The sequence below is a fragment of the Callospermophilus lateralis genome, chromosome 8 (assembly GCF_048772815.1).
Source record: "Callospermophilus lateralis isolate mCalLat2 chromosome 8, mCalLat2.hap1, whole genome shotgun sequence".
In the NCBI taxonomy this organism is placed as follows: domain Eukaryota; kingdom Metazoa; phylum Chordata; class Mammalia; order Rodentia; family Sciuridae; genus Callospermophilus; species Callospermophilus lateralis.
This window is the reverse complement of record NC_135312.1, coordinates 6,355,273-6,368,464: the sequence shown is the minus strand read 5'-3', so window position 1 is coordinate 6,368,464 and position 13,192 is coordinate 6,355,273. Positions and strand designations below refer to the sequence as shown.

Below are 13,192 nucleotides of genomic sequence, written 5' to 3'. Positions count from 1 at the left end.
TCCTCCAGCTTTCTGTGGAAGCTTCTGCTCTGTGCTTTCCTAAAACCAGAGCACAAAACTCTGCAGACCCCTGAGGCAACACCTGGCAGGGAGTGATCTGAAAGTCCTCCTTTCCCCAGAAGATGTCCGGTGCAGCACTGCACAGAGGAAAAGAGGTGATTTCCCGCAAAACGGCATCTTTTAGTTTCCTCACTTTAATTCCAGGAGACTGGCCACTGCTGTAAGCTAGGCAGTCAGAGGCTCTGTGGAGCCTGTCTTGGCCAGACTCCTTGCAGGAGAGCTGTGATCAATGGGCGCAGCACTGCAGTAGGGACCAAGGTCACCCCCAGGAATGACCTTTGATACATGTGAAGGACAGTCAGGTGGCAGGCGGGTTGCCTGTGAATTCCTAGACACTTGGGTATGTGCCAAGGAGTGGGATGACTGGGTCATGATGGTTCCATTCCAAGTTTTCTGAGAAATCTCCATACTGCTTTCCAGATTGGTTGCATCAATTTGCAGTCTCACCAGCAGTGTACAAGTGTGCCTTTCCCCACATCCTCGCCAACACTTAATGTTGCTTGTATTCTTAATAATTGCCATTCTGACTGGAGTGAGATGAAATCTTAGAGTAGTTTTGATTTGCATTTCTCTAATTGCTAGAGATATGAACATTTTTTCATATAGTCGTTGATTGATTGTATTTCTTCCTCTGATCAATTCCTTTGCCCAATTATTTATTGGGTTATTTGGTTTTTTGAGTTCTTTATATATCCTGGAGATTAATGCTCTATGTGAGGTGCGTGTGGTAAAGATTCTCTCCCCTTCTCTAGGCTCTCTCTTCACATTCTTGATAGTTTCCTTTACTGTGAATAAGCTTTGTAGTTTGATTCCATCCCATTTATTGATTCTTGATTTTATTTCTTGTGCTTTAGGAGTCTTGTTAAGGAAGTCAGTTCCTAGGCCAACGTGGTGAAGATTTGGGCCTAGTTTTTTCTTCTATTAGGAGCAGGGTCTCTATTCTAGTGCCTAAGTCTTTGATCCACTCTTGAGTTGAGTTTTGTGCAGGGTAAGAGATGGGGTTTAATTTCATTTTGTTACACATGGATTTCCAGTTTTCCCAGAACCATTTGTTGAAGAGGCTATCTTTTCCCCAATGTATGTTTTTGTCTAATATGAGATAACTGTGTTTCTGTGGGTTTGTCCTGTGTCCTCTGTTCTGTACCATTGGTCTATGTGTCTGTTGGTGCCAATACCATGCCATTTTTGTTACTGTAGCTCTGCAGGTCTGGTATTGTGATGCCAACTGCTTCACTTTTCTTGCTAAGGATTGCTTTGCCTATTCTGGGTCTCTTATTTTTCCAAATGAATATCATGATTGCTTTTTCTAATTCTATGAAGAATGTCATTGGGATTTTAATAGGAATTGCATTAAATTAGACTTGATTTTGACTCTCAGGTTTAATATTTACTGAACAAGTCACTTGGTCTCTCTGAGCCTCAGTTTCTCTGTCTACCAAATGTGGTAAACTTAGGATCCATTCCCTATCTTTGTTAGAAGAGTCTCACACAGCATTTACCAAAGTGCTCAACGTGAAGGAATTGCTCTGCACAAGCTCTTTTGTGTGTGTGCCAGCTAGCTTCAAGCACAGGATGGAACAGAAGGAAATAACATGGCTTGTTGTTCATTTCCAGTATATCAAGGCCTTTTACAATGAATCATGGGAAAGAAGGCATGGACATCCAATAGACCCGGATACTCTGACTCTGCTCTGGTCTGTGACCGTGTCCATATTCGCCATCGGTGGATTGGTGGGGACACTAATAGCGAAGAAGATCGGAAAGTTTCTTGGGAGGTCAGTAGAGGACTGTCTGTGTTGGGGGGATGCTTCACAATGATCTTAATACAGCCGTACCACGGTCAGATCTCAGCAGACACAGAATTCCACTCCGACAGTTCAACTGGAGAGATGTGAAGGGGTAAGAGGAGGAAATGGGGCACAAGAGCCCAGGGGAAACTGGAGCCGGGGATGACTGGGCGGACAGCAGGGCTAAGTTGTGGAGGTGCTGGGCTGTGGCAGAGCCATAGAGCCCGAGTGATGGGGAGCAGAAAGAAACGCCTTGACCTCGCTCCCCGCCTTCCTTGAGCCATCAAGGAGGGCCAGCTCCCTGGGTGCAGAGTCAGGAGGAAGGGAGGATGGATCTGGATGTGGGGGCAGATGGAGAGCAGCCCACAGGGAGCCTTAGCGGATCTACAAAAGCACATAGAGATCTGTTTTAAAGTGAATCAGCCTCTTAGATTGTCTTCTGTTATGTTTATTTAATCACTCTCTAGTTGATAAACATTCGGGCTATTTTAAATCATTTTCATTATAAATAAGGCTGCAGTGAGTATCAAAACTTCCTGTGGACATTTCCACCCAGGCCCTCTCCAATTAGATCCACTTTACCTTGTGAGCTCACTCCTCGTTTCCATTTGAAGGGAGGCATCTCTCTAGAGAAGGTTGGTTCAGTAATCGCCCCAAATCCATGCTTTTTCTGTACCATTGCCTCTAGCAACAGCCTTCTGGGAACTACTGAGGTGTGCCTGGAAGCAGAGAGTCTCTTGAATGTTCATGTCTGACCTTGAATCTTGTGTCTTCTACTTACTCGCTGGGGGTCTTGGTCAACTCATTTAATTTATTTGAACTGAAGTTTTCTCATCTGTAAAAAGGGAATGATAGTCCCCACCTGTGGGAATGTTATGAGTGCTAGGGAAAATGAACACAGAGAGAAAGTCATCCTTCATAGTAGGTGCTCAACCAAGCTCCATACTGCATTGACTTGAGTTGCAGAGGAGGTTCATCATACCCCAGGACATCCCCCAGACCCAGGGATGCAGAGATGGTGCTGAGAAGGGTCCTACCTCTTCCTTTACATTCTGCCTCTCATACATCCCACCCAGAAGCAAGTTAGAGCAATGAGGCTTCAGGGATGGGGTGGTGTCTCATGAAGGTCTGTGGGACCCAGTAAGTGCTGACATTTCTCATATCCCCAAGGTCACTTCCAGAGCAGTAACTAATGGGGACTCAGTACCAGGAAGTACAACTGTCACCTTACAGAGTGCCATTTTCTGAGGTCCTTCAGTGCTCCAGGTACACATGTACCCTCAGAGAAGTGAGGGCATCTGCCCAAGGCTAGCTGGCTCTCACATGGCTGAGGTCACGCTGGGACTAACCACAATGTCCTCAGCACCTGATCTTTCCCCTAGCGGAAGGAGCTCTAAATTAAAGTCCTTTGGCAGTGGTCCTTCCTTCCTTCCTTCCTTCCTTCCTTCCTTCCTTCCTTCCTTCCTTCCTTCCTTCCTTCCTTCCTTTCCCTGGGATTGAGCCCAGGGGTGCTCAATCACTGAGTTACAACTCCAGCCCTTTATTAAAAAATTTATTATTTAGATACAGGGGTCTCTAAGTTGCTGAGACTGGCTTTGAACTTGAAATCCTCCTTTCTTAGCCTCCTGAGCCTCTGGGATTACAGGAGTGCACTACCACACCCAGCTTGGCAATGGTATTGTAAAGTCCATGTGGTGGGGCAATTGATCAGTGCCTGACCAGCGTCCAGACTCGCGCCCATGGTCAGAGGCTCTCGGGTGCTGTCACTAAGCCTGAGGTTCTTTCATGAAGCCCTCGGCCCAAAGCTAGACCCTGTTCACAGCCCTCGTGTCTATCCTTGTTCGATGGAGCCACCTCCTGCCTCAGGCTCCGTGGATTGTGATGCTGTGTTAGATTTTTGCCACTGTGACCAAACTTAGAGGAAAAGTTCACCTTGGATCCTGGTTTCAGAGGTTCAGTCCATGGTAGGCTGGTTCCATCACTCTGGGCCTAGGGCAGGTAGAGCATCGTGGCGGAAGGGTGTGGGTGAAGGAGCAGCACTCTGTTCACGGTGGCTGAAAGCACTTTTCTGGCCAAACCACAAAGTTTTAACATCCTTTAGTTCTTCTTTATGCTCTTGATGCTCATAGCAAACCTGCATAAAAGTTGCCAGTAATATCCATGCCAATGACTGAGTGCTGTGCTGCCTTGACATTTCTTCACCAGATTACCTCCTCCATCAGTTCTAAATCCAGCCTTTCACAAAGCTTCAGGACATGGATGAAATGCAGCCAAGTGCTTTGCCACAATATAACACCAGTGGCCTCTAGTCCGATTCCCACTAAAGTCTTCATTTCCCTCTGAAACTTCAGGGGCACAGTCTGCACTTCTGTCTGCATTCTGGTCTGAGTTCCACCAGATTTTCCCATTCCGTTCTGATTACAGCACTGTAAAGTTTATAACCTGCATCTCCAAACGCTTCAAAATTCCTCCTGCAAACCATTTCCAAAGTCTTCTGAGCTACAGGGTCAGGTCAGACCCAGCAACAACCCCACTTCTCAGTACCAACTCCGATTTTAGTTAGGTTTTTTTGTGACTGTGACCAATACCCGACAGGAGTACCTTCAAGGAGGAAAGGTCTATCTGGGGCTCACAGCTTCAGAGGTCTCTGTCCACAGATGGCCAACCTCATTGCTTTAGGCCCAAGATAAGGCAGCACATCGGGGGGATGGGCCCAGCAGAAGAAAACTTCCCAACTCATGGTGGGGTCAGGAAACAGAGGGGATGGGGAGGGGAGAGAGAGAGAGACAAGAGGAGGGGGAGGGAGGGGAGGGAGGGGAGGAAGGGGAGAGAAAGGAAAAGGGACACAGGGAAGACGTACACTTCCAGCACATGTCCCCAGTGACCCACCTCTTCTAGCCACACCCCCCTTCCTACAGTTACCACTCAGTCAATCCATTCCAACTAAGATGGACCGATTAGGTTCTAGCTCTCATAATCTAATAGTTTGCCTTTGAAAATTCCTGCATTAAGAGGAGCTTTGTGGGACACCTCATATCCAAACCACAATACCCCATTTCGGCATTTGGCCTTTGTACTCAGGAAAGACACAGCTGTGGCTGAGGGCTGATGCTTGGGCCGGGGTGTTCAGGACCCTGAGTGATTGGTGATGCAAGTCACCACGATCCTGGGCAGCACTACAGTGGGTAATAGAGATACAGGAAAAGGCAGCTGGCTGGCTCTTAGTTTTTAAATCTGTAAAGTACAGATAAGCAAATCCAGTGTTGGGGGGATTTCCTGAGGGAACAGCCACGGTGGGCGTCTGAGAGCACATTTACAGGGTATCTCATGTCATTCAAGAGCTTTTTGAATGCCTGTGGCAGGAATGCAAATCAAATTGGTTTAAGGCTGAAAGGGAATTAATTGGCTCAGATAACTGAAACGTAATTTGGTTGAATCCAGTTATGGTTTTATGTGATATCATAAAATAATCAAATCTATCTCTTTCCCCCATGTTCCAGCTGTCATCCTCCAGGTTGGCTTCATCCCCAGGTCCTTACTCCCATAGAGGGTCACAGAGGCCCAGCATGGAGAAACTGCCCCTTCCAATAGTTACAGTGAAGGTCCCAGGCAGAATGTCCTGAGTTAAGGTGCATGTCTTCAGGGTTCCCAGTCAGGGGACAGTGCACACCAGGCGGGGACTTTGACAATGTCTGGAGACTTTTTTGTTTGTCACAACTGGGTGCTGCTGGCCTCTAGGAGAGGCCAGCGAGGCTGTGAAACACCCTTCAGTACACAGGAAGCCTCAACACAGAATCCCCCAGCCTCGGGTGTTAATATGCTGAGGTTCAGAAATCCCCCCAAATAACCTTCTCATACACCAGATGAGAGCGTTTTGAAGATGTCGGGTGAGCCCTGTACCATGCACCCAGCTCTAGAGCCATAGTGAATGGAGACCTGAGCTCCACCGGCCCCCACACTGAGAGTGTGGGCAGGACCTGGGGTGGGAATCCATGGGACTCCTCCGAGAAGGATGGAGCTTGACCAAGCACCAACAAAAGGCATCCCATTCAGTATTTCAGGAAAACAGCAGGTTCTCAAAAATACTGTTTTCTCCTCATCGTATTCTACCCCAATCTTTTCAAATGTGTTTTTAGTTTATTGTAGTATAAAATAACTTGAGCTCCTCATTTAGCTGGGGGAGTCTGCCAAGCCTGTGCTCCAGCTGCCTTAACAGAACATCACAGACCTGGGGGATTAAACAGCTGACTTTGTCATCTCATAGTTCTGGAGGCTGGAAGTCCAAGGGGAAGGTTGCAGTAGGAGTCATTTCTCTTAAGGCCTCTCTCCTTGGTTTGCCGATGGCTGCTTCCTTGCTGTATCCTCATAGCGTCTTTCCCCTGTTGTACATCCCTGGAGTCTCCTTAGCTTCTTAAAAAGACACTCGTTACGTAGGATTGGACAACCTTATTAAGACCTCATTTAACCTTCATTAACTCCTTAAAGACCCCACCTCCAAATGCAGTCACAATGGGACTAGGCCTTTGACATGGGAACGTCAGGGGACACAGTTCAGCCCAGAATGGAGCACATACACTGTGCTCCTGAAGGTTTCTTCTTTTCAGCTGGACTTGTCTCCAGGAGCAGAGCCTGCGGCAGGGGTTGGGATACACGTTTCACCCAGGGAGGATCCTTTAGAAGGACCCTGTAAGGTGAGGGAAGCAGAAGAGGTCGGGCAAGGAGCCAGCAAGGCTCTGCTCTCAGGTCAAGTTCAGCCTCACCTGACCCAGGGGTGGTTCTGGAGCCAAAGTCACACCAGAGTTATCCCATTCAAGACATCCCACCACTGTCTGTCGTCAGCTGCAGGCTGCCTGGTAGGGAGGATCCATCTCTAGGCCAATGTCAGTCTCCTGAGAAGGGCCAACCAGGAGCCTTTGGCAGCCAACGCAGAGCTGGGGGCAGTGCGGGGTGGAGAGTGGTGGGTCTGGGAAGGAGATGTGGGCAGCTAGAGAGTCACCAGCCAGGAACTTAGTACTCCAGCCCTGGTCCTGGCTGCCTGCCTTGGAGGGCTTGCTTAGTATAGTGAGAATGGCAGGAGCTCTGGGAGATGGAAACCGTCCTGGGTTCATTACAGGCCTTAAGAAGGAAGCCTGGGCATGATTGGTGAGACCAGAGGACTTCAGGAATGCAGGCTTCTAGAGATGAAAACAGTCGGCAGGAACTCCAAGCACAAAGTTTCTTTGGTACTAGTTATTCCCTATTCATGTCTTTTCTTATGGACATGACCCATTTGGTATTGTAGATGCTGGAAAAGTGTGGCTGAAAATCATAGTAAGTCTTTGCCCTTGCTATGCTTTTTATGTGGTTTAAGTGTGTCCCCCCTCCCCAAAGATTCATGTTTTGAAAGCTTGGTCCCCAGTGTGGTGATGTTGAGGGGTGGTAGGACCTTTAAAAGGTGGGGCTTAGTGCAGGGTAATTAGGTGATGTGACATCATCCTTGGCAGGGTTTCATGTAATAGTATGTGGTTATACAAGTGAGTCTGACCCATGTGTCTCTCTTTCACACATATTCCTGCTCTGATGCCATCTGTCCTGTGGCCCTCACTAGAGGACAAATCAATGGAGCCACCCAATCTTGGACTTGCAGTTGCCCAAACTGAGCTAAATAAATTTCTTTTTAAAAAAAGCACCCACCCTTAGGTGTTTTGTTAAAGCAGTAGAGATGCACTCGCGTAACCTGTCCCCTCTCCTACCACATGTCTATGAGAAGAACCACGCTGGCCCTCTCTGAGCTCAGGCAGGACCTTCTGTTTCCCTGTCACATCGCGCAGCATTTTGTGCTGTGATCACTTTATTACATTCTGCCCTCCCCCGAGAAGGGAGCTCCCCAGGGTAAGAACCATGTCTGTTCAGACCCCAGCACCTCGCGCTGCAGCTTATACACAGCAAATTAATGTTGGGCGTGTGGGAAGAGCTTGATGTCCTTCTACTGCAGTCGCCCAGAGCGGCCATCCTGTGTCCAGGAAGCCTTTCAGACTTGCCTACTTTTGTTCCTTCACATGTATTTGCTGAGCACTTACCATGGGCTGAGCCCTGGGGATGAACACGGTTGTCGGAGTCCCTGCCGTCCCAGGCACGCAGTCCAGTCAGGCCACACAGGCAAGCAACTGGCACGTGGAGTATGTCACTTGGCCTGTGACAAGAACCACTGAGAAAAGCAGAGCAGGTTAGGAGGTGATGAGGTGCGGGGCAGAGGTACCGCTTGCTGGAAATGAGAGGCCTCTTGGGTGGGAGGGAACGAGCCACGCTCATGGCTCATCTCGGGGTGACAGCTCTTCAGGCAGAGACAACAGAATTGTAAAGGCCTGTGGGGAGGAAGAAGGAGAGGAGGAGGGGAGGGAGGACAGGCCCAAGAAACGGTGTGGGGACACAGCTGGGTCAGACCCTAGGGGCCAGGGTGAGAAGTTTGGCTTTTCCTCTAAGGTGGGGAATGACTGGGACTTCCTAAGGACGGGTCTGACCTACATTTTGGAAACCATGCTGTCCTCAGGGGACCTGGGAGGCTGCTCAGGAGAGCTGCCAGGTGAGAGGTGATATGTGGCACCAGGGTTGCCGAGACAGAGTGGTGGGTGATGAGAGGTAGGAGCAGGGATGGCCTGCTGGGGCACCAGGGAAGGCAGGGGCATGGGCACAGAGCAGGAAGGGCAGGGCATGCGGGGAGCATGAGGAGGGCCCCTGGAATGGCTGAGAATGGAGAGCAAAGTGACCAGCTGAGAATGAGGGAAAGAGGACTTGAGAGGACAGCAGGCTGCCAGATGGACCAGGAAGCTGTAGAATGGGCCACCCGAGGTTGGTGGTCATGAATTTCAGCTGAGACCAGTCCACAGGGTCATAGGTTTCATCCAGCTGCACTGAGCTTGCAGATGCGGGTGCACAGCGAGGAGACATTCGGCCAGGTGGGGTTCAGCCAGGTACATGTAATGAAATGGAGAGCCATGGACTCCAAGCTGCGGAAGCAGGAATGGATGGACATGAGGGTGGCAGAGTAGAAATATGGTGTGGTCTGGGCTATAGGACTCGGGAGGCTAAAGGATTGGAGGCTGTGACTTGATGATAGCTCACTCATCTGGCATGTGTGAGGCACTGGGTTCGATGCTCAGCACTACATAAAAATAAAATACATAAAATAAAGGTGTCCATCTACAACTAAAAAAAATTTAAAAAAAAGAATTTGTAGAAGAAATGTGAAGGCAGCCGGTATTTCCAGCATTCCCTGGTTTCACAGGGGATTGGTGAAAAGGACATTCCAAATTCAGGCTGAAATCGTATTCCTTGTGTCTTACACTACCTGATCTCTTCCTTGTGTGTCAAGAAAAACATGATGTAGAAGAAGGCAGCTCTCAGGCTTTCTCTGACCTTCCTTGGTCTGAGCTGAATGTCCCCAGTTCTGCTGAGCATCGTCTCAGGCAACCTGCTCTCCAGTCTCTTGAGATTGTCTGCCTGAGAACTGATGGTCTCCTGGGTCTCACAGGGAAGATTCTATACTCCTGGCAGAGCTCAAAATAATGAATCAGGGTCCTGGATAGAGTTCCAGGGGGTCCTGTGTCGTCCTCTCAGAATCCATCTCCTTGGTTTCTGTTTCTGAGTTCATCTTTGGGAAAAAAAAATGGAAATTCATAATTAAAGTCCCCATCCCTGCACCCCAGTGAGTCAGCTTTGAAACATTTGCAAATAAGGTTTCCATCCTCCTGGGAAGCTGTCAGGCTGGGGGTTATTTGGGGAAGTAATGTATCAATATGATGGACTTGCTTAGAAGGTGCACAGTCTCACTAGCAAGTGGGTCAAGTCAGACTCTGAAGCTTCCCTGCATAGGCCAAAGACACTCTCATGGCTGCTGCAAGAGCTCAAGCCAGCACCCTGGGTGACATTCTTGGCTCCTCTCTTTCTCTCTACCTTTGTACAATCCATGAACAAATCCCAGCAATCCCATCCTCAAAACACCCAGGGTCTCACCACTTCAACTTTCCTCCATTGCCACCCACCTGGTCCAAAGCAGCATGGTGTCCCCAAGCAGGCCTCCTGTTTCCACGCCTGCCCCTCAGGTCCATGAGCCACACGGGAGACTATGCATCTTGTTAAAACGTAAGTCAGGACCCATCATTCCTCTCCCGGGGGTCTCGCAGGGGCTGCCTGCCAGACCCAGGGTGAGGGTGGAGACCTAGTCTTCATGGCAGCATAAAAGCCCCTTCAGGAGCCCCTCAGCCACTCTGCTCCCCCATTCACCTTCTGCTGCTTGCTCTCTCGTCCTCCATTCCTCCAGCCATACTGGACTCCATGGTGGACTCCATACTGGACTCCAGAAGGGCCCTGCCTGGCTCTCTGCCTTGAGCGCTGCTCCCAGATATCCATGCGGCTCATTGATTCTTCTTCATGTTGGTGCCCAGGTGTCACCTCCTTGGGCACTCCCTCCTGGTCCACCCTGTAGAAGTCACACCACGCTCTCTGCTTTAGTTGTCTCCACAGCATCCACCACCTCCAGCATGCTGTATTTTTCACTCATTTATTGGGCAAAGCACAAAGTCAGGGACTTTGTCACATTCGTTGTTGAATGCCAGCCCTGGATGGTGTCCAGCGCCCAGTCCAAGCTGAATGAGTGAATGATTTTTGAAAGAATGAGTGGTTATGAGTGAATTGGTGGCCACCCCGCAGGTAGTGGAGCATCATGGCTACTGGGCTAGTAGGTCTTTCATTTGATAGTGTGTGACCTTGACTTGAGATTCTTCCAGATCTGTGCCCTCCAACGTGAATGGAGTGACAAGAACCTCCTCAGAGGGTAACTTTACACGATGAGTATAAAGTTCCTAAAACTGTGCCTGGCCCACAGTAACCCTCAGTGTTTGGCAGTTGTCATTATTGCTTTTATTTATTTTGTAATTTCTTGAGTATCCAAACAAGATCCAGGGGCCACCCAAAGAATTCCACATAAATCATCTAATTCTCATGGGAGCCTGTAGGATAGGAATTGTGATAAATTTTATAGTTAAAGACACCAACACTAAGAGAGTGTAAGTCATGAATCAGTAGGTGATGGGGTGAGTCAAGAAGTGACATTATTTGGAGGCAGATTGGGGAGAACCCCATATTTCCTGTGCTCAGAACTAGAAGTTGGACTGAGCCTTAGGACAGACCAAAGCTGGGTCACATGGAGGAAGCCTGGCCCAGCATGGCCTGGCTCCTAGAATCCATCCTCTTGGTTATGCAACAGGTATGTATGGGGCCCCTGCATGCACAGAAAGGGACTCAGTGGCAGGGTCTACAGTGGCAAGACAAAAATTTCTGCTCTCAAGTAGCTTACATACTAGTGGGAGAAATGGGCAGCAAACATGAAAACTCAGAAATGTACAGTGTAATTTCTCAGGTGTTGAGAATGGGAAGAAAAGAGCAGGGTTGAGGATGGGGCGGGTGGGCTGTGGTTGGTAGGGATGCTGAGGTGATCTGTGAACTGAGAGTAATGAGATAAGTCAGTCATGCACCAAGCAGAAGGGACGTAGAACCCGAGAGGAGACAGCAAGGACAAGGACCAGGAGTCGGGGACCAGCCTGGCATGCCCGAGGGACCATGGAGGCTCAGGAGTGCAGAGCAGTGGAGCGAGCCTGAGGGTATCAGACGAGAGCCGGCGGCAAAGGCCATCTCAGGTGGGGGTCAAGGCCCTGGTGTGGAGTCTATCTAAGTTCACTGAGCAGGGACCAGATGGCTTTAAACAAGGGATGGACGTCAGCACATGCTTTGAAAGGATCATTGGGCTGCTCTGTGGACAGTGAATGACTGCAGGGCAGGAGTGGAAGCAGAGCCATCTGGGGCCACTGCAGTGGTCTGCAGTGACATGGCCCCCACCCTGCCACAATGTGGGACTGGAAATGAGAGGGGTGGTTTGATTTGGGACATGATTTGGAGGCAGTGATGGATTGGATGTGGGCAGTGAGGGAAACAGAAGGTGCAAGTCTGATTGTTGGCTAACACCATGGGGAAGATGGGCTGAGTTTGCTCAGACGGGTGGACGGTGGAGAGGGGCAGTGCATGGGGTCGGGGTCCTTGGTAGTGAGAGCCGAGAGTTGGGTTTTTGATGGTCAGTGTGAGATGCCCCGAGGCATCCCAGAGGACAGATCTAGAAACTGTTAAATATGTAAGTGTGAAGCAAGAGGTGAGTCTAGGCCAGAGAGTTGGGGATTGTCATCCATTAAGATGACATTTCATATGAGACTGGGTGACACTGTCCAGGGAAGGAGTGCAAAGGGGAGAGATGAGCTGGAGCTTGGGGACACTCCATGTTCAAGGGGCAGGAGATGAGTGGGAACCAGCCCAGGAGAAGGGAGAAAGCAGAGGAGGGGACCCAGGCGTCTGGAGAAGATCATGTTTCCACCAAGAGGGGCCATCCAGCCTGGCAATGCAGCCAGAGGCCGCCAGAGGCCATATGAGCGGAAGACAAAGTCAGCAGTGGGCTCTGTCAGAGTAGATATTGCTGATGGCGCCTCAGGAATGGCCTCTCTGGGCGGGGGTGGGTGGGTAGGGATGAGCTGATCCAGGAGCAGCCTGGAAGGAGCAGCAGGAAGCTCACAATTGATAGTGAGTCTCCCCCTAAAATGGAGCAGAGGAGCAGGCAGGGATGAGGACAGAGAGGCAACGCGGAGGTGTGTGTGTAGGGCGACTGAGCAGAGGTGGAGTGAGTCTAGTGGGGAGACCCCACCCCAAGGACACCCACACGTCTTCTGCCAGAGCTCATTGCTGGCAGGCGGGCTGCTGAATTTGAGGCTGTCATCTGATAATGGCCTTTGCTTCCCCTTCTGTGAAGACATCCTTAGCACAGAAAGCTGCAGGTGGTAGATTAAGTGAGATAATCTGTGCAGACGCCACGACTTTTCTGGTATCATAGAGGCCTTGCGCAAGTCTGCACCGAGGAGTGAGATTCTCCGAGAATCTTTTTACAGTCACACGATGATGTCTCGGTCAAGATTCTCGTGAAGTAACATGGTGGCCGCTTAGGTACGTTAAGCACGCTGCACGCTGTCCACACATGGATGAAATTGCCTAACAACGCATTTCTAAGATGTATCGCTGTCACTGAATGACGTGACTATACATCAAGTGCCTTTGGAGAATCTGATGAGCATCCAGGCTGCACAGCCACCGGGAGGCTAATGGTGTGTTCAGGGCCAGTGTTCATGTCATCCAGAGCCAGGTGTCGTTGGCTGCAGAGGGCCGGGGAGAAGGTGTCTGGGAGCAGGAGCTGGGTGTGGTTTCTAACGAAGCCTTTTCTTCCTCGCCGTCTGTAGAGCAGGGAGCACACTGTGCCACCCGAGAGCCTGGCA

General features: G+C 49.8%; 1 protein-coding gene across 1 annotated transcript in view; it reads left to right on the top strand.

The window, feature by feature from the left end:
- Positions 1–13,192, top strand: part of Slc2a9 (solute carrier family 2 member 9) — a 153,233-nt gene that overhangs the window by 36,028 nt on the left and 104,013 nt on the right. Inside the window, exon 4 of the mRNA XM_076864316.2 lies at positions 1,675–1,835. Within this exon, the coding sequence (XP_076720431.1) occupies positions 1,675–1,835 (161 nt within the window). The remainder of the gene's footprint in view (positions 1–1,674; positions 1,836–13,192) is intronic.